Consider the following 18855-nt stretch of genomic DNA (forward strand, 5'->3'; position numbering starts at 1 on the left):
ACCTCCCCCTCCTCCCCCTCCCCAGGCTGATCCCCTCTCTCCATCAGTCTGTCCTCGTCCGTCCTCCCGTCCGTCGGGCCCGTCTCCTGACTCTTGAAGTCCCTGTACGTCTCCACCCCCTCGTTCTTCAGGAAGTCTTGGAGGACAAACTCCTCGTCCCAGTCCAGGTCCTCCCCAGCCTGACAAAGTAAATAAGCTGAATTAAAACCTGCTCAGGGAATTGATGCAAGGTCAAATCAATCCAATCTATTTCTAAAGCATTTTTCACATCAGAAGTTGTCAGAGGTTTTCCAGTAACTCTGCCTAGACACTAAAGAGCACGTAGAAGCACGGTAGTGCAGGAAAAACTGTCTAAAAAGGTTCAAGAATACAAAACCGATTGAATAGAATAGAACCTCAGATCACATCAGGAGCAAAACAAACAGAACGATAAAGTTAACTTGTTAATTCAATGTGTCAATGTTTTAATTGCATCTGTCCCTACTTAAATAAATGATAAACATATACATAGAATGGAGCCTGTTCAATGTGCTAATGTGATGTTTCAGAGTTTACCAGCAAATCGAACATGGAGTACAATGAAGTGACATTTTCCCTGAATGCTGATCAAAGATTAGTTGAGTTTCTCCTCCCTAATAGTTAAGGTTGGGGAGATGGTAAACTGATCTTAGACCTGTGCCTATGGGCGATAATAGACAATAAAGGCACTCCCAAAATAACATCACAGAATAGGACAGAGATGAACACAGAATATTTTTTCCTGATCAGAAAGTGTGCAAAGTGTCCACACAGCCTCCCACTCCATCCTTTAGCATCTCTATTAAACAGCCTCTCCATCTGGATGGAAAACGTACTCCAAAGTTACACAACTATTCACCATCTGAATTAGAGTTCTGTTCTCTGCTATGTTTCATGGCTCTCAATGCCCGTGTCCTAACAGTAGCCCAATATCCACTATACCCGACATCTTTCTCCCATACAAGTGGAGTGAAACGCTGACCTTTTCCTTTCTTCCTACAACAAGATATTCCAGACATTCAAAAGCTACATGCCATCTGTGGCGCACAGGGGACACCACCTCTTTCCCCACGTCTCCCCATCCCTCAATTAGTCCTACCTGTGGATCATCAGGGTCAGGGGTTTCACAGCTAGCCTCACTGCTGTCCTGTCTACCTCGTCCCTCCCTCCTTCCATCTCTGTATCCCTCCCTCTCCCTCCTACCTGTGGGTCCTCGTCGGGGGTCTGGCAGCTGGCCTCCCTGCTGTCCCCCGGGGTATTTAGCTGGTCCAACTCTTCACGCAGCTGCTGTTTCTGATTCTCCTGCTCCTGAACCCTGCACGGACGGACCCACGTAAATTACACACATATTTACACAGACAGACACGTAAAGCAACACCCCCCCCCCACATCCATCTACCCTAAAGTCAACAATAAAATGGTCACTAGCCACAAATACTTCTGAAACCATGGCAATCATGCATCCAGTGACTACAAAGCAAATGAACAGATTCTTCACTCTCACCCAGCCCATTGACAGCGTAGTGAAGGGTCCATAACATAACATACTGTACCCAATCCGCAGGCCCATGCAGTGTCCCATGCTGCTGTTGCCCAGCCTGTACTAGGATGATAGGAGCTCTGGAGAGCCCCTAACTCCCAGTATCGGACAGCTCCTAACACCCAGTCCAAGAGTAGTCCAGAGTAGTTTAGAGGGCCTGTGCACAGCTGGCTAGCCCAGACAACGTTCCCACAGCCTGGCCTGATAACGGCCCCCCTCCCCCTTTTATCCTCCAGAGCAGGGCGGCAGTGTGGAACGGGCCCACGTGGCAGTGAGGCAGCTACAGACAGAGAGCCATACTGGGCCAGGACCCAACCACTACTTAGACAGGTTAGAGGTCACCCAGTCAGACCCAGAGCACAGAGACTTCAGGAGAGCAGAGGGAAGCAGACAAATATGACCAGATTCCTCCCTAGATCCCTCCTGCCACAGGGTCTGTAGTATCATAGGCAATGACAGCCCCTCCCTCCACACTATAACCCTCTCTTATACAAGACCCGCAAAACCTACTTCACCAGTGAGAGAAGAGCAGCACCGTTTCCTCTTGACCCTCACTTCCAACAGGTGCGCACACACACACTCAACCCCCACTCACCTGACTGACAGGTGTAGTATCTCAGTGCGGGACCTCCTTATGTTGCTGGCCATCTTGATCAGTTCTTTCTCCAGGGAGTCGGTGTACTGGTCCAACTGCTCCAGGCTGAGGCCCCACTCTGTCCTCCTCTGATCCAGCTCAGACTGCACCGCCTGGGGGGGAGAAAGGGCAGGGAGTCAGCCTCTTCCTGGAGCTGCTGGGTCTCCGGCAGTCAGACCGATAGTCTATCCAGCAGTACTAGACATACAGTAAAGTGTGTCCATCTCTTAGTCACAGTCAGTGACACTACTGCACTCACTCTTTACTCAAGAAGAATGTTTACTGTGGACGTGTCTGACCAATGCAGATTGGAGAGAGAAAGGAGGTGGGAGAGAGGAAAGGGAGTGAATAGAGTGACAGGGAGGGAGAGAGGGGGAATGAAAGAGAGAGACAGAGGGGGGCAGAGGGAGGTGACAAAGACAGAACGAGAGAGCAGGAAGAGGGGGGGAGAGCGCGTGCGTGTGTGTGTGTGTGTTGAGAGAGAGACTGCATTTACGCTACAGCACACTAAGCCGCACAGCATTAATATGCATTGATGGGCTAGAGATAGTTATATAACATTGGAGATTAGGGATCTCTTGAGAAGAGAGAGAGAATGGCCATATTATGTAATCCTATAAAAACTACGAGCAGAGAGAGTCCTATTCAGCTCAAACTCCTCCCTACATTGAACTCAGTAGGGTGCATCTCAATAGCCTAATTGCTCTTTTCCTTGTCTCATTTCCTGTATCTGCATTCTGCACTGATCTGAAAGAACAGGATAAGTGAAAAGCAATATGGTGGAAAACCAAAATGAATTTGCTCTCTTCTCTTGCATCTCTGAACCTAGAGAAACACCAACCTCCGCTTTGGTACACATATTTGACCCCCAGCATGCCTACGCACAGACACAAACACCTACACACACCGGAGAATATGGAGAGTTCTCTGGTACAGAGTGACTCAGTAACACTGGGCTAGATAGTGGGTTGATACAGCCACTCTAATGGTTCTCTAGTGTGTGTGTGAGTGTGTGCGCGCGCACGAGAGAGAGAGAGATCAAGATAGTGTGTGGGTGTGTATGCACCTCACCTGCAGTCTGGGGTCTTTACTAGCCCCTGGTCCTCCATAGTGGTGTATGAGTCCTCTGAGTGTTGACAAGATGGAGAGGCCCTCGTCCTTAAAATCGCTCTTCTGAAAACAAACAGAAAAACAATGAATGCGTTTCAGGCGTAACTACTTTAAGTATTCATCAAATTCAATTTGCTATGGAAGAAAATGAGTAATGCATCTACACCACATAGTCAAAGAACAATGACATCATAGACGCACAAAAAGTCGATTTCTCCATGCACACTGCTTTTAAAATGTGTGCTTGTTAGATACCATTCCCTGCATAGTGTATTGACTGCATAATTAGGACCGTAAGGGCTGAAGATATCTAATGAATTATCAGGACTGCTGTATCTATAGTGTATAATTGGGACAATGTCTGCTGTATCTACTGTATAGAGTACCAGTTTGTTGACGAGGCTCTTGAACTCCAGGGACATCTGGTCAGGTGTGGGGCCCTGCAGGAGCAGTAACACCTCCCTGTCCAGAGTCTCATCTAGCGCAGATGCAAAGCTCAGCGGCGACACACAATCCGCACCCTGGAAATAAAACAACACGACTTGGTCATTAACCCTGAAGTGGATAGGCTGATGGTGTCAGTAAACTACAGCCTAATAGGGTCCCTGGAGCTGATGTTTTGGGTGAATACAGTGGGTTGGTCCTCAAAGGTGTGAGCGTACTCAAACAGAGAGAGTGGGTGTTCAATTCACAGGCCGCAAACATGGAACTAGGGGATATATTTAACTAACCTCCAGAGGTGTTTGAGCAAGGGCCAGTTCTGTCTGCAGGGATCCTGAAGTGCTCTGGTTCAACCTGTATGCCACCGACAGGGAGAGACCTGCACTGCAAGAGGGAGAGAGAGGGAACGAGAGAGAGGGAACGAGAATGCAGAGACAGAATGAGAATGAAAAAAAAAAGGTCATCCCACTCCACAGAGAAAAGACTGCTTCTCGGCAGAAAGAGAGAGCAAACCAAACAGAACAAACTACGACGACAAAAGGACAGAGTTAAACAACAGAGAGAATACACAGCATTCCCCAATCCTGCTACTAGAAGGCGCCATCTCTAGTGCAGTGTACTTACACTGCCATGTCTGGCTGCATCATGTGCATCTGTCTCTCCAGCTTGGTCTTGTCTGCTCTCAACAGCTGTCAGAGACAACAACAGACATCAAACACGGTTAGATAACAACACTACTGCTGCAGCTAATACATGTTCACTGCAGCTGACAGAGACAGAAAGACATGGATATCCATAGTGCTCTGCTGAGAGAGACAGAAATACTTTTTATACCCCGTTTTCACCCCAATTTCGTGGTATCCAATTGGTTGTTACAGTCTTGTTTCGTCGCTGCAATTCCCGTACGGAATCGGGAGAGGCAAAGGTCGAGAGCCATGCGTCCTCCGAAACACAACCCAACCAAGCTGCACTGCTTCTTAAAACAATGCCCACTTAACCCAGAAGCATCAATGTGTCGGAGGATACACTGTGCATCTGTCAACCGTGTCAGCGTGCACTGCACCCGGCCCGCCACAGGAGTCGCTAGTGTGCGATGGGACAAGGACATCCCTGCCGGCCAAACCCTCCCCTAACCCGGACGACGCTGGGCCAATTGTGCACCTCCCTGTTGCGGCCGGCTGCGACAGAGCCTGGACTCAAAACCACAATCTCTAGTGGCACAGCTAGCACTGTGATGTAGTGCCTTACACCACTGCACCACTCGGGAGGCCTGACAAATACTTTTGCAGAGCTCTCTGGTCGGCAGTTCAGAGCAGTGGGTTACAGTGTTGCCGCTTGTACCCATCCACTCCTTTATGGTCTAGTGCATGGAACTAGGGGCTAAGGGGAGATTTGGGATAGGGTAATGATTTCCAGACAGCCTCCTCACCTCTGTGACCGACGAGTACTCCACCACTGCACCCTTCAGCTCCTCAATCTGTCTGCACTTCTGTAGAGGGGCGACAACATGACAGCAATATTCTTGATTTTCATCAACAATATCATATTTCCCCCAAGACAATGTCTCTGGAACGTTCTAAATGTACGGTCATATGAACGAACAGATCAAAAATGTTAAGATCAAAAGGCTTCCATACCCTGAAGCCTGGGTTATTACTGATCTCAGGAACCCAATCTACAATGTGACTTTCGCTTTGTACAGCCGTGTTACCATGGCGAATGTAGGGGACAGCACGGCTACAACAATGATACAGCTTTATTCATTACTGAACAGATACTGAACAAAAAGTACTAGAAAGAAAAGCTTTGTTCTTTATTCAGATGATACTGACCTGGAGTATGAGGGATTCCTTTTCACTCACGACAGCATCGAAGGAATGGTTTTGGACCTGTGGATGAGAGAACAGACTGGCACTCTTCCGCAACACAGACAGACCAATCAGGAGCAGGCGTGGGGGATCACTTTGATCCTAAAGGACAGTTACGTAGGTCCATAGCACTGCACTCCAGGCCTTTTCAGAAGACCATGAAAGGCAAAACAAACATGAACACAACCTTTACTTTACTTCTAGGTGCAGTTAACCAGAAACAGATTACCGAGAAGCATTCTAAACGGAGAACCTTAATTGAAAGTGATTTTTTTTTTGTCGAGAACTAGGCTTAATCTGTTTCCAGGAAACCGCTTTCTAGTTTGCCTACCTTGAATCACTTATTCCCTCAACGGTGCAATAGCTTGTTCACTTTTATTCACTGCAGACACACAACAGTTATGTGGACCCACCTGCAGCTCAGCGTTTAGGTCACACAGTTCAATCATCCTCTTCTGGAGGTCATCCATCTCCATGGTGACCTTGATGTTCTAGTCCAAAGGTAGAGGGGGGTAGGAGGAGGGAGAGATGAGTAATTCTACCCAAAACAAATGGCTTATTTTACCCTACCATGTCGCCTAACAGCGGACAAGGTACATTAGACTAGATAGCTATGGAATGGCATTTCCTAAATCGGTGTTTCCCAACCCTGGTCCTCCAGTACTCCCAACAGTACACATTTATATTGTAACGCATCGGATTCAACTTGTCAACTAATCATCAAGCCCACAATTAGTTGAATGAGGTGTGTTTGTCAAGGGCTACAACAAAACGGTGTACTGTTGGAGGTACTCGAGGACCAGGGTTGGGAAACACTGTCCTAGATCCTGGAAAAACAGCGGACAGGAAGTTCCCAGGGGAAGCAGGTAGTCCTGCTGCTTTGTTGTTGTTTCGCCCTAGTAGGCACTTAACTGATCAATGACACTGATTGGTCGGAGAGCACAATCCTGATGACTTGCCACTAAATCCATCTCTCATTAAAGGAATGACAACCACATAGAAGCACCTTTTAGATGCCTCCAATTAAATACATGATAAAGTAATGAAATGACCCAAAATCAATGTAGATCTTGCTGAAAGGGGTTATGTGTGCAGAGAGAAAGGTATCCAGTACAGTACCTCATCCTGAAGACAGCTTATCTTTGCAATCAGACTCTGGTTCTCTCTCTCCTGTTGGGGAGATGTTGGGTTAGTATATGGCTCTGGACATTGTATAGTTAGTTGCATACAGGTAACTGCCAAATGAAACACCGAAACGAGCCAGCTTCAGTGCACCTTGGCATAGATTCTGCAAGTGTCTGGCACACTACTGGAGGGATACGACACCCTTCTTCCACGAGAAATTCCATCATTTGGTGTTTTGTTGGTTGTGGTGGAAAATGCTGTCTCAGGCACTGTTCCAGAATCTCCCTTAAGGGTTCAATTGGGTTGAGATCTGGTAACTGATCATTTAAGTAGGAAAGTCAGTTAAGAACAAATTCAATGACGGCCTACTGGGGAACAGCGGGTTAACTGCCTTGTTCAGGGGCAGAACGACAGATTACACCTTGTCAGCTCGGGGATTCGATCCGGCAACCTTTTGGTTACTGGCCCAACGCTCTAACCACTAGGCTACCTGCCGTGGCATATGGTTAACATATTTTTTTCATGCTCATCAAACCATTCAGTGACCGTGCCTTGTGGACCGGGGCATTATCATCCTATGGCAGCATAGCCATGGTAGTAAAAATAATGGCCTGCCCAGCATCTTAATAGATTACCCTAATAGGAACTCAGGAACCACACCTGTGTGGAAGCACCTGTTTTCAATATACACTGAACAAAAATATAAACGCAACATGTAAAGTGTTGGTCCCATGTTTTATGAGCTAAAATAAAAGACCCCATAACATGTTCCATTCACATGCATTTCTCTCAAATGTTGTGCACAAAATTGTTTACATCCCTGTTAGTGAGCATTTCTCTATTGCCAAGGTAATCCATCCACCTGATAGGTGTGGCATATCAAGAAGCTGATTAAACAGCATGGTATTACATAGGTGCACCTTGTGCTGGGTACAATAAAAGGCCACTAAAATGTGCAGTTTTGTCACAACACAATGCCACAGATGTGTCAAGTTGAGGGTGCATGCAATTGGCATGCTGACTGCATCAATGTCCACCAGAGCTTTTGCCAGAGAATTGAATGTTAATTCCTCTACCATAAGCCGCCTCCGTCGTTTTAGATAATTTGGCAGTACGTCCAACCGGCCTCACAACCATGTGTAACCATGCCAGGTCAGGACCTCCACATCCAGTATTTTTCACCTGCGGGATCGTCTGAGACCAAACACACAGACAGCTAATGAAACTGTGGGTTTGTACAACCGAAGAATGTCTGCACAAACCTTTTCAGGGAAGCTCATCGGAGTGCTCATAGTCCTCACCAGGGTGTTGACCTGACTGCAGTTCGGCATCGTAACTGACTTCAGTGGGCAAATGCTCACCTTCGATGGCTACTGGAACACTGGAGAAGGGTGCTCTTCACGGATGAATCCCTGTTTCAACTGTACCGGGCAGATGGCAGACAGTATGGCGTTGTGTGGGCGAGCGGTTTGCTGACGTCAACATTGTGAACAGAGGGCCCCACGGAGGAGACGGGATTATGCTATGGGCAGGCATACTGTAAGCTATGGACAACGAACACAATTGCATTTTATCGATGGCAATTTGAATGCACAGAGACGCCGTTACGAGATCCTGATGCTCATTGTCGTGCCACTCATCAGCCGCCATCACCTCATGTTTCAGCATGATAATGCACGGCCCCATGTCACAAGGATCTGTATACAATTCCGGGAAGCTGAACATGTCCAAAGTGCTTCCATGGCCTGCATATTCAGACATGTCACCCATTGAGCAAGTTTGGGATGCTCTGGATCGACGAATACAACAGCGTGTTCCAGTTCCCGCCAATATCCAGCAACTTCGCACAGCCATTGAAGAGGAGTGGGACAACATTCCACAATCAACAGCCTGATCAACTCTATGCGAAGGAGATGTGTCTGGCCGCATTAATGGTGGCACACCAGATACCGACTGGTTTTCTGATCCACACCCCTACCTTTTCTTTAAGGTATCTGTGACCAACAGATGCATATCTGTATTCCCAGTCATATGAAATCCATAGATTACGGCCTAATGAATTTATTTAAAATCGACCAATTTCCTTATATAAACTGTAACTGAGTAAAATCTTTGAAATTGTTGCATGTTGCCTTTTGTTCAGTGTAGATGGTCGAATAGCATGACAGTGAAGATGGTGTGTGTATATATACACACCATATGTTTGCTCTGAGCCGAGGCCCTGGCTCTGCCCTCCTCTGTACAGCTCAGACTCATCTTCATCTCCTCCACCTCATCCTTCAGCATCTTCTCATTCTGGGCCAGCTGCTGGCCTCTACAGGGGGGAGAGAGGGACATTATAATTGGGGATGTGTGTGTGGGGGGCCTAATAAGAGGTTAAATTAAGAGAATTGAATAGGAAGATGGGCATTTAAAAACTGCACGTGTTAGTGTGTGTGTGTACAATCCTTACAGTCTGGCCCGTGACTTGAGCTCCTCGTTCTCCTCTGCCAGTTTCTGGTTATGGTCCTCCATGGTCTCCACGCTCTGCTTAAGCTTCCTCACCTCCTGCTGAAGCTTCTGGTTACTGAACTGCAGGTCGGACACACAGAACACCAGGTCTGACGTCTCACTGGGGAGGAACACACACAACAGGGTAAAACACGGTTAGTCAAATGTAGAATTGGACAACGTCACGCACGCACACCCGAACATTACTTACAGATCTGCTCGTGACACCTCCCCTCCGAATGCCTCCAGGCTGCCTGAGGTCATGTTGAGCAGGACAGACCTCTTAGCTAACAGAGAAGGCAGAGAGAGATGAGTGAGAGAAGGAGAGAAATGATCTATGCTTAGAGAACGAGGGAGAAAATACATTGATTTGATAAAATGAGACAGAAGGAGACGTTCTCTTAGATGGAGAACAGAGAGATAGAGAGAGGGCAACATGGCTACTTGGAGACATCGTAGAAGAGAATATCAACTGGAAAAACTTCACGCCTCAGAACAGTCATCCGTTTCTCTGATTAGTCCTCTAATGTCTGTGTCAACTCACCTGACATGTTGTCTTGGAGTCTGACAGACTACAGTTGAAGTCGGACGTTTACATACACCCATACATTTAAACTCAGTTTCCACAATTCCTGACATTTAATCCTAGTAAAAATTCCCTGTCTTAGGTCAGTTAAGAATGTGAAATGTCAGAATAATAGTAAGAGAATGATTTATTTCAGCTTTTAATTGCTTTCATCACATTCCCAGTGGGTCAGAAGTTTACATACACTCAATTAGTATTTGGTAGCATTGCCTTTAAACTGTTTAACTTGGGTCAAATGTTTTGGGTAGCCTTCCACAAGCTTCCCACAATACGTTGGGTGAATTTTGGCCCATTCCTCCTGACAGAGCTGGTGTAACTGAGTCAGGTTTGTAGGCCTCCTTGCTCACACACGCTTTTTCAGTTCTGCCCACAAATTTTCTATAGGATTGAGGTCAGGGCTTTGTGATGGCCACTCCAATACCTTGACTTTGTTGTCCTTAAGCAATTTTGCCACAACTTTGGAAGTATGCTTGGGGTCATTGTCCATTTGGAAGACCCATTTGCGACCAAGCTTTAACTTCCTGACTGATGTCTTGAGATGTTGCTTAAATATAGCCACATAATTTTCCATCCTCATGATGCCATCTATTTTGTGAAGTGCACCAGTCCCTCCTGCAGCAAAGCACCCCCACAACATGATGCTGCCACCACTGTGCTTCACGGTTGGGATGGTGTTCTTCGGCTTGCAAGCCTCCACCTTTTTCCTCCAAACATAACGATGGTCATTATAGCCAAACAGTTCTATTTTTGTTTCATCAGACCAGAGGACATTTCTCCAAAAAGTACAATCTTTGTCCCCATGTGCAGTTGCAAACCGTAGTCTGGCTTTTTTTATGGCGGTTTTGGAGCAGTGGCTTCTTCCTTGCTGAGAGGCCTTTCAGGTTGTCGATGTAGGACTCGTTTTACTGTGGATATAGATACATTTGTACCCGTTTCCTCCAGCATTGTCACAACTTTGCTGTTGTTCTGGGATTGATTTGCACTTCTCGCATCAAAGTACGTTCATCTCTAGGAGACAGAACGCGTCTCTTTCCTGAGCAGTATGACGATTTTTTCTGCGGGCTGATTTCTTTTGATTTTCCCATGATGTCAAGTAAAGAGGCACTGAGTTTGAAGGTAGGCCTTGAAATACATCCACAGGTACACCTCCAATTGACTCAAATTATGTCAATTAGCCTATCAGAAGCATCTAAAGCACTGACATCATTTTCTGGAATTTTCCAGGCACAGTCAACTTAGTGTATGTAAACTTCTGATCCACTGGAATTGTGATACACTTATTTATAAGTGAAATAATCTGTCTGTAAACAATTATTGGAAAAATGACTTGTGTCATGTACAAAGTAGATGTCCTAACCGACTTGCCAAAACTATAGTTTGTTAACAAGACATTTGTGGCGTGGTTGAAAAACTAGTTTTAATGACTCCAACCTAAGTGTATGTAAACTTCCGACTTCAACTGTATATGTCTGTATCAACTCACCTGACAGGTTGTCTCGGAGTCTGACAGACTTTACGTCTGTGTCAACTCACCTGACAGGTTGTCTCGGAGTCTGACAGACTTTACGTCTGTGTCAACTCACCTGACAGGTTGTCTCGGAGTCTGACAGACTATACGTCTGTGTCAACTCACCTGACAGGTTGTCTCGGAGTCTGACAGACTTTTCGTCTGTGTCAACTCACCTGACAGGTTGTCTCGGAGTCTGACAGACTATACGTCTGTGTCAACTCACCTGACAGGTTGTCTCGGAGTCTGACAGACTATACGTCTGTGTCAACTCACCTGACAGGTTGTCTCGGAGTCTGACAGACTATACGTCTGTGTCAACTCACCTGACAGGTTGTCTCGGAGTCTGACAGACTTTACGTCTGTGTCAACTCACCTGACAGGTTGTCTCGGAGTCTGGCAGACTCTTGAGTGAGGTCCTCTGGTGTGTCGTCCCTGTGGTTGTGGTGAAAACAAGGAGACAGGCACCCAGAAACATGACATTACACAGTCACAATATCACAGGCTTACTTACACACACAGCCAGGAATGCAAAGGTTTTGTACCGGTTACCACACAAAAGTTACAAAAGCTTATCTGATAGACAACAAGCTTGTTGATAAGAATATTCGGCTGCAAAAATTGGTATCCATTTGCCCTTGCGACAGAACACATGAATTAGAACACAGCACCCTCTACAGACAAAAGTGGAACAAGACGACACTGCTATGTAGCGCACTACATTTGACCAGAGCCCTGGTCAAAAGTAGTGCACTATAAAAGGGAAGAGTGCCATTTGGGGGGGGGACACAGAAAACAGCTCCAGTACCCATTCTTTCTGCAGTCATCGATCCACTCCTTCATGATGGCGTGGTAGGTGTCCAGGTCTATGGAGACATCTTTGTGCTCCGGGTCCAGCATATTACACAGGTCCTCCAGCCCGCTGTCTTCAGAACCACGGCTGGTGGTGTGACGCAGGTAGTCCACGATACAAGACACGTACACCTTACCTGAAGGAGCAGGAGGGGGCCCGGTTACTGTCTTTACCATAGTCATTTACTGGGTTACTGTGGTCAGTCTGTTGACTAGCATGGTAAGGGACCTCCCAAGGCGTCATAGCAATCTCCTTCCTCCGCCTGAGGTTGTTCAGCTTTCAGTAAACAAAACTGGACTGTAAAGAAAACCACCCACAGGGAATCTAGAGCCCTTGTACCACGTCACTGACTGCTTCAGAAACAAATAAAAGAAAGCAGACTTGGCTACACCCCAGTGGAGCAAATTATTGACTGCCTTTTTTACAAAACATTATCACAGCGAGTATGAGATTGTGCCTCCTACTGTGTGTGTTCGATACTGTGAGTCTTGATAGAAGAGTGTGTGCTTCGCAATGTGCTAGATTTGATATTTCCAGTGTACTTCTGTGTTCAGTATATATTTGATACTTTGAGAGTTCAGTACTGTATGTGAGTGCGTACCTCTGCGCTGGGTGTCACAAGCGTGGAAAATGGTGTCTAGTAAATCCTCTTCACAGATCAGACTGACCTCAGCCATCATCTCCTTCCGGTTCTCAGAGGACATGGCTCCTACACACACACACACACACACACACACACACACACACACACACACACACACACACTTTCTGTAACTACACTGGCCAATTGCCAATTCATCCACAGACATCAGTTGCCAATAAACATATGACTGTTCTGTCAGTTGCATAACTTTCCTTGAGGCAAGATAATAAAATGTGCATAATGTGTGTGACAGAAGAGATGGCAAATGGAAAGGAGTGTGTGAGAGGCCTGAGGAATGCTCTTAAACTCCTGTGATCAATAATCCATCATTGATATCATTGTTCACTGAGAACTGAGCAGTGCTTTCGTAATCCCACAGTGAGTGTGTGTATTCCCCTTACCGTCTCCCGTGGACAGTCTCGTGACAACCAGGGCCGGGTAAGGCAGCTCACTCTGCAGCAGGTTGGCAGTGGAGTCCGAAGAGCAGAAGTTGAGGTTATAGGACAGCAGGCTATGTGCAGGTGTGTGAGTTTGGGACAGAGATGGGGTCCTGTGCCTCTCACTGCCGTTAGACCCTGTCCCCGCCTCAGGCTGAGTAAACTGGGGACCATGAGAGAAGCTAAAAAACGTGTCTCCAGTCTGGACAGTCGGGGTGGAGCAGTTTCTCTGCCATCCTCTCCCTCTCCCTTGCCCTCCTAACCCCAACCCTACTCCTGTGCCCCTCCACTCCCCGGGATTACTGGTGATTGTGAAAGTAGCATTGACTGGGTTTGGGGGGTTCATGGTGGGGTTGACAGAGGTGGAGTTGGGACAGTGGGAGCTCCTGGGAAGCTGGGGTGAACCCTTGGGGGTTAACAGCCCCTCCCTCTCTCGCTTCTTCAGGATGACTTCAAGGTTGCGGCGCAAGCCGGACTGGGGGCTGTCGTAGCTGCTGGAAGTGAATTTGGGGATCTGGAAGGGCGAGGAGGGGTTAACCTCACGGTCGTGCCGCTGGATGGTCTGCAGCTTACGGCAGATGCTGTCAACAGGGTTGTGGCGTTGACGATGGGTCATTCCAAGGTCCATGCTGGAGCAGAGGGTGACAACAGGACAAGAGCTAGAGAGGGGAGAGGCTGTCAATGGAGACCGGCCGTCATTATAAATAATTTGTTCTTAATTGACCTGCCTGGTAAAATAAATAATTAAAAGGGAGACGGGCTTAGTGAAAGGAGAGGAATTATACTGACAGTCCATCACACCACATACTTCAAGTTCATCACATTTCAAAACATCCAAAATAGAGTATTTACAGTTGTTGATTGAGGTTGTTGTAGTCTATCTTTCTTGTGTTTATTGTGTGTAGACTATAGGGTTATAGTTTTTAAATGGGAGCAACAGAGAACAGCACACCAGCAGTCTACCTGGATAAAAATAAGGAGCTTACTTGAGCCACTAATTGAAAGGACCCTTATTATTAAATTAAATATTCTGTAATCTAACAAATGTTTCTAAAAACATTAAACTAACAAGAGATTGTTACCCTAAACTATATTTTGTTGACAAGACAAAAATGTTGTAGCCTTGTGTTATGCAAACTAGGATGACAAGGACTACCATGAATGATTGACGCCAATTTTCTTTTCATTTTTTCAATAAATATGAACGACAGACTGTCGTAGTTTATACTTGGATTTTGATGTAGGCTACTAACCTCTCTTTACCGTGTAGCCTATCTTTTGTAAACGTAAATAGTCCTCGTTGAAGTGTCAATTCGCTTGATATAGCCTTCAAAGTCAAACCACACTCGGGAACTCAATCAGAGCGCTTGAGTGACGTGAATGCAATTTGAAAGGGACGAGGTAGATCCCTCATCTAAAACCAAGCCAACACTGACCCTATGTGGCCAATAATATTGTTGCATCCCCATTTGATCACAGACCTACAGACTCACAAGTCGAAAGTCAGTTATTTTGCAGTGTAAAAATTCACAATAGGAGATGTGTGATTGGAGAAAGTGGTAAAAACCAACAAATACAATGCGCCTGCCCTGTGTTTTTGTGTATCTTTAGCTAATATTGTTTATGAAGTTGATTACAGTGCCCTGCAGTTGTATAAAGTACTTAAAGTAAAAAATACTTTAAAGCACTACTTAAGTCGTTTTTTGGGGTATCTGTACTTTACTATTGATATTTTTGTAACTTTGACTTTTACTTCACTACATTCCTAAATAAAATGATGTACTTCCTACTCCATACATTTTCCCTGACACCCAAAGGTACTCGTTGCATTTTGAATGCTTAGCAGGACAGAAAATTATCCAATTCTCACACTTATCAAGAGAACATCCCTGGTCATCCCTACTGCCACTGATCTGGTGAACTCACTAAACACAAATGCTTTGTTTGTAAATTATGTCTGAGTGTTGGAGTGTGACCATGGTTATCTGTAAAAAATATATAAAAAAATAAATAAAAAGATATTACTTTTACTTTTGATACTTAAGTATGTTTTAGCAACTACATATACTTTTGATACTTAAGTATATTTAAAACCAAATACTTCTAGACTTTTACTCAAGTAGTATTTACTGGGTGACGTTCACGTTTACTTGAGTAATTTTCTATTAAGGTATCTTTACTTTTACTCAAGTATAAGAATTGGGTACTTTTTCCACTACTGCTGCCCTGTGTTCTTTTGTATCTTTAGCTAATAAAGAGACTGCACCCTGTCTTTTGATTAGAATATAATAGAGCTGAGATAACTTTGAAGAATAGAATATCGTGCCAACTAATGCCAAATCCATGTGCCTATTTTGCAGTAGACATGCTGTGATCCAATGTAAACATCACACTTCAATGTAAGCTAATGGATAACTTTCAAAATGTTACTGTTTATATCAATACAAACATGGTTCTGATGTCTGTGCGATAGGACAATCAATCATTACCAGGGTTATGCATGGAGAAATGTGTTCTAAGAGTGAAGAACAGGTTAGGTCACATCATTTCCTCAGAGAGAGCATAGAGGCTAGTGACGATCTACACCAAAGGCCAATGAACTGGTTGGAATATATTTTGTACAATACAAGTTCAAATCTCTCACTCTCTCTGACAAAGTGCGTCTCTTTAGACCCATGCTAAGGATTGGCCCCTTTTTAAAAAATGTTGCCTAAAATGACATACCCAAATCTAACTGTCTGTAGCGCAGGCCCTGAAGCAAGGATATGCATATTCTTGGTACCATTTAAAAGGAAACACTTTGAAGTTTATAGAAATGTTAAATTAATGTAGGAGAATATAACACAATAGATCTGGTAAAAGATAATACAAATAAAAAATTACGTTTGTTTGTATTTTTTTGTACCATCATCTTTGAAATGCAAGAGAAAGGCCATAATGTATTATTCAAGCCCAGGTGAAATTTAGATTTTGGCCGCTAGTTGGCAGCAGTGTATGTGCAAAGTTTTAGTCTGATCCAAGGAACCATTGCATTTCTGTTCAAAATGTTGTATCAAGACTGCCCAAATGTGCCTAACTTGTTTATTAATAACTTTTCATGTTCAGAAATGTGCACTGTAAATTGGACAGTGCAGTTAGATTAACAAGAATTTAAGCTTTCTGCCAATATCAGATTGGTCTATGTCCTGGGAAATGTTCTTGTTACTTACAACCTCATGCTAATCGCATTAGCCTACATTAGCTCAACCGTCCCGCAGGGGACCCACCAATCCTGAAGAAGATTATTAACATGAACAGTGTGTCCAAGTCTGCAGACAGAGCCTGCCTGTTGGTAAGTACACACACAGAGCACATAATATGGTATCACACCAACTAAAGTACAATAATAATAGTTAGATACACTGTATTACATATATCATGTACACTGAAGAATGAAACACTTTAACACTTTTCACAGCATATTTTGTCTTGAATGTTGTCCTCATGCTCTCTCTCTCTTTCTCTCTCTTCCTGCCTGTCTTTTGAGACGTCTCTGTATCTTTTAGCATCAACAATGGTATGCTTTATTGTAGTAGGCTTTGATAAACTTAGGGTAGTACATGCATGGAAGACAATATACAGTTGAAGTCGGAAGTTTACATACACCTTAACCAAATACATTTAAACTCAGTTTTTCACAATTCCTGACATTTAATCCTAATAAAAATTCCCTGTCTTAGGTCAGTTAGAATCACCAATTTATTTTAAGAATGTGAAATGTCAGAATAATAGTAGAGAGAATGATTTATTTCAGCTTTTATTTCTTTAATCACATTCCCAGTGGGTCAGAAGTTTACATACACTCAATTGGTATTTGGTAGCATTACCTTTAAATTGTTTAACTTGGGTCAAATGTTTTGGGTAGCCTTCCACAAGCTTCCCACAATAAGTTGGGTGAATGTTGGCCCCTCCTGACAGAGCTGGTGTAACTGAGTCAGGTTTGTAGGCCTCCTTGCTCGCACAGAGTTCTGCCGAACAATTTTTTTTTATAGGATTGAGGTCAGGGCTTTGTGATGGCCACTGCAATACCTTGACTTTGTTGTCCTTAAACCATTTTGCCACAACTTTGGAAGTATGCTTGGGGTCATTGTCCATTTGGAAGACCCATTTGCGACCAAGCTTTAACTTCCTGACTGATGTCTTGAGATGTCGCTTCAATATATCCACATAATTTTCCATCCTCATGATGCCATCTATTTTGTGAAGCGTGCCAGTCCCTCCTGAAGCAAAGCACCCCCACAACATGATGCTTTCACCCCCGTGATTCACGGTTAGGATGGTGTTCTTCGGCTTGCAAGCCTCCCCCTTTTTCCTCCAAACATAACGATGGTCATTATGGCCAAACAGTTCTATTTTTGTTTCATCAGACCAGAGAACATTTCTCCAAAAAGTACAATCTTTGACCCCATGTGCAGTTGCAAACCGTAGTCTGGCTTTTTTTATGGTGGTTTTGGAGCAGTGGCTTCTTCCTTGCTGAGCAGCCTTTCAGGTTATGTCGATATAGGACTCGTTTTACTGTGGATATAGATACTTTTGTACCTGTTTCCTCCAGCATCTTCACAAGGCCCATTGCTGTTGTTCTGGGATTGATTTGCACTTCTCGCACCAAAGTACGTTTATCTCTAGGAGACAGAACGCGTCTCCTTCCTGAGCGGTAGGACGGCTGTGCGGTCCCATGGTGTTTATACTTGCGTACTATTGTTTGTACTGATGAACGTGGTACCTTCAGGCGTTTGGAAATTGCTCCCAAGGATGAACCAGACTCGTGGAGGTCTACAATTTTTTTCTGAGGTCTTGGCTGATTTCTTTTGATTTTCCCATGATGTCAAGCAAAGAGGCACTGAGTTTGAAGGTAGGCCTTGAAATACATCCACAGGTACACCTCCAATTGACTCAAATGATGTCAATTAGCCTATCAGAAGCTTCTAAAGCCATGACATCATTTTCTGGAATTTTCCAAGCTGTTTAAAGGCAAAGTCAACTTAGTGTATGTAAACTTCTGACCCACTGGAATTGTGATACAGTGAGTTATTGTCACGTCCTGACCATAGAGAGCTTGTATTTTTCTATGGTAGAGTAGGTCAGGGCGTGACTGGGGGGGTTTTGTCTAGTTTATTTATTTTCTATGTTGTGCTCTAGGTTCTTTTTTCTAGGTTGGGGTTTTCTTATGATTCCCAATTAGAGGCAGCTGGTCATCGTCGTCTCTAATTGGGGATCACATTTAAGTTGTTGTTTTTCCCACTAGTGTTTGTGGGAGATTATTTTGAGTTTATGCATGTAGCACCTCTTCGTCACGGTTTGTTGTTTTTGTTTCTAGTTTGTCTTGCATAGTTTCACATGAAAATGTAAATATGTGGAACGATACCCATGCTGCGCTTTGGTCCATTCCTACACACAATTGTGACAGTTATAAGTGAAATAATATTTCTTTAAACAATTGTTGGAAAAATTACTTGTGTCATGCACAAAGTAGATGTCCTAACCGACTTGCCAAAACTACAGTTTCTTAACAAGAAATTTGGGGAGTGGTTGAAAAACGAGTTTTAATGACTCCAGCCTAAGTG

General features: G+C 44.6%; 1 protein-coding gene across 1 annotated transcript; it reads right to left on the minus strand.

Annotated features, from left to right (window-relative positions):
• Window positions 1-2: 2 nt before the first annotated feature.
• Window positions 3-14875, minus strand: LOC115197952 (lymphoid-restricted membrane protein-like; the record flags this gene model as incomplete). Its single annotated transcript, XM_029759618.1, has 19 exons — window positions 14506-14875; window positions 13217-13927; window positions 12774-12881; window positions 12128-12308; window positions 11696-11754; window positions 9438-9513; window positions 9189-9347; window positions 8933-9050; window positions 6731-6781; window positions 6025-6102; window positions 5576-5632; window positions 5173-5232; window positions 4368-4432; window positions 4034-4127; window positions 3689-3823; window positions 3264-3365; window positions 2154-2305; window positions 1222-1333; window positions 3-179 (listed from the first exon to the last, which is right to left on the minus strand). Coding segments are annotated over exons 2-19 (2448 nt in total), but the record flags the coding sequence as incomplete, so codon positions are not given.
• Between the last annotated feature and the right edge of the window lie 3980 nt (window positions 14876-18855).

Source organism: Salmo trutta, chromosome 8, assembly GCF_901001165.1.
Source record: "Salmo trutta chromosome 8, fSalTru1.1, whole genome shotgun sequence".
In the NCBI taxonomy this organism is placed as follows: Eukaryota; Metazoa; Chordata; class Actinopteri; order Salmoniformes; family Salmonidae; genus Salmo; species Salmo trutta.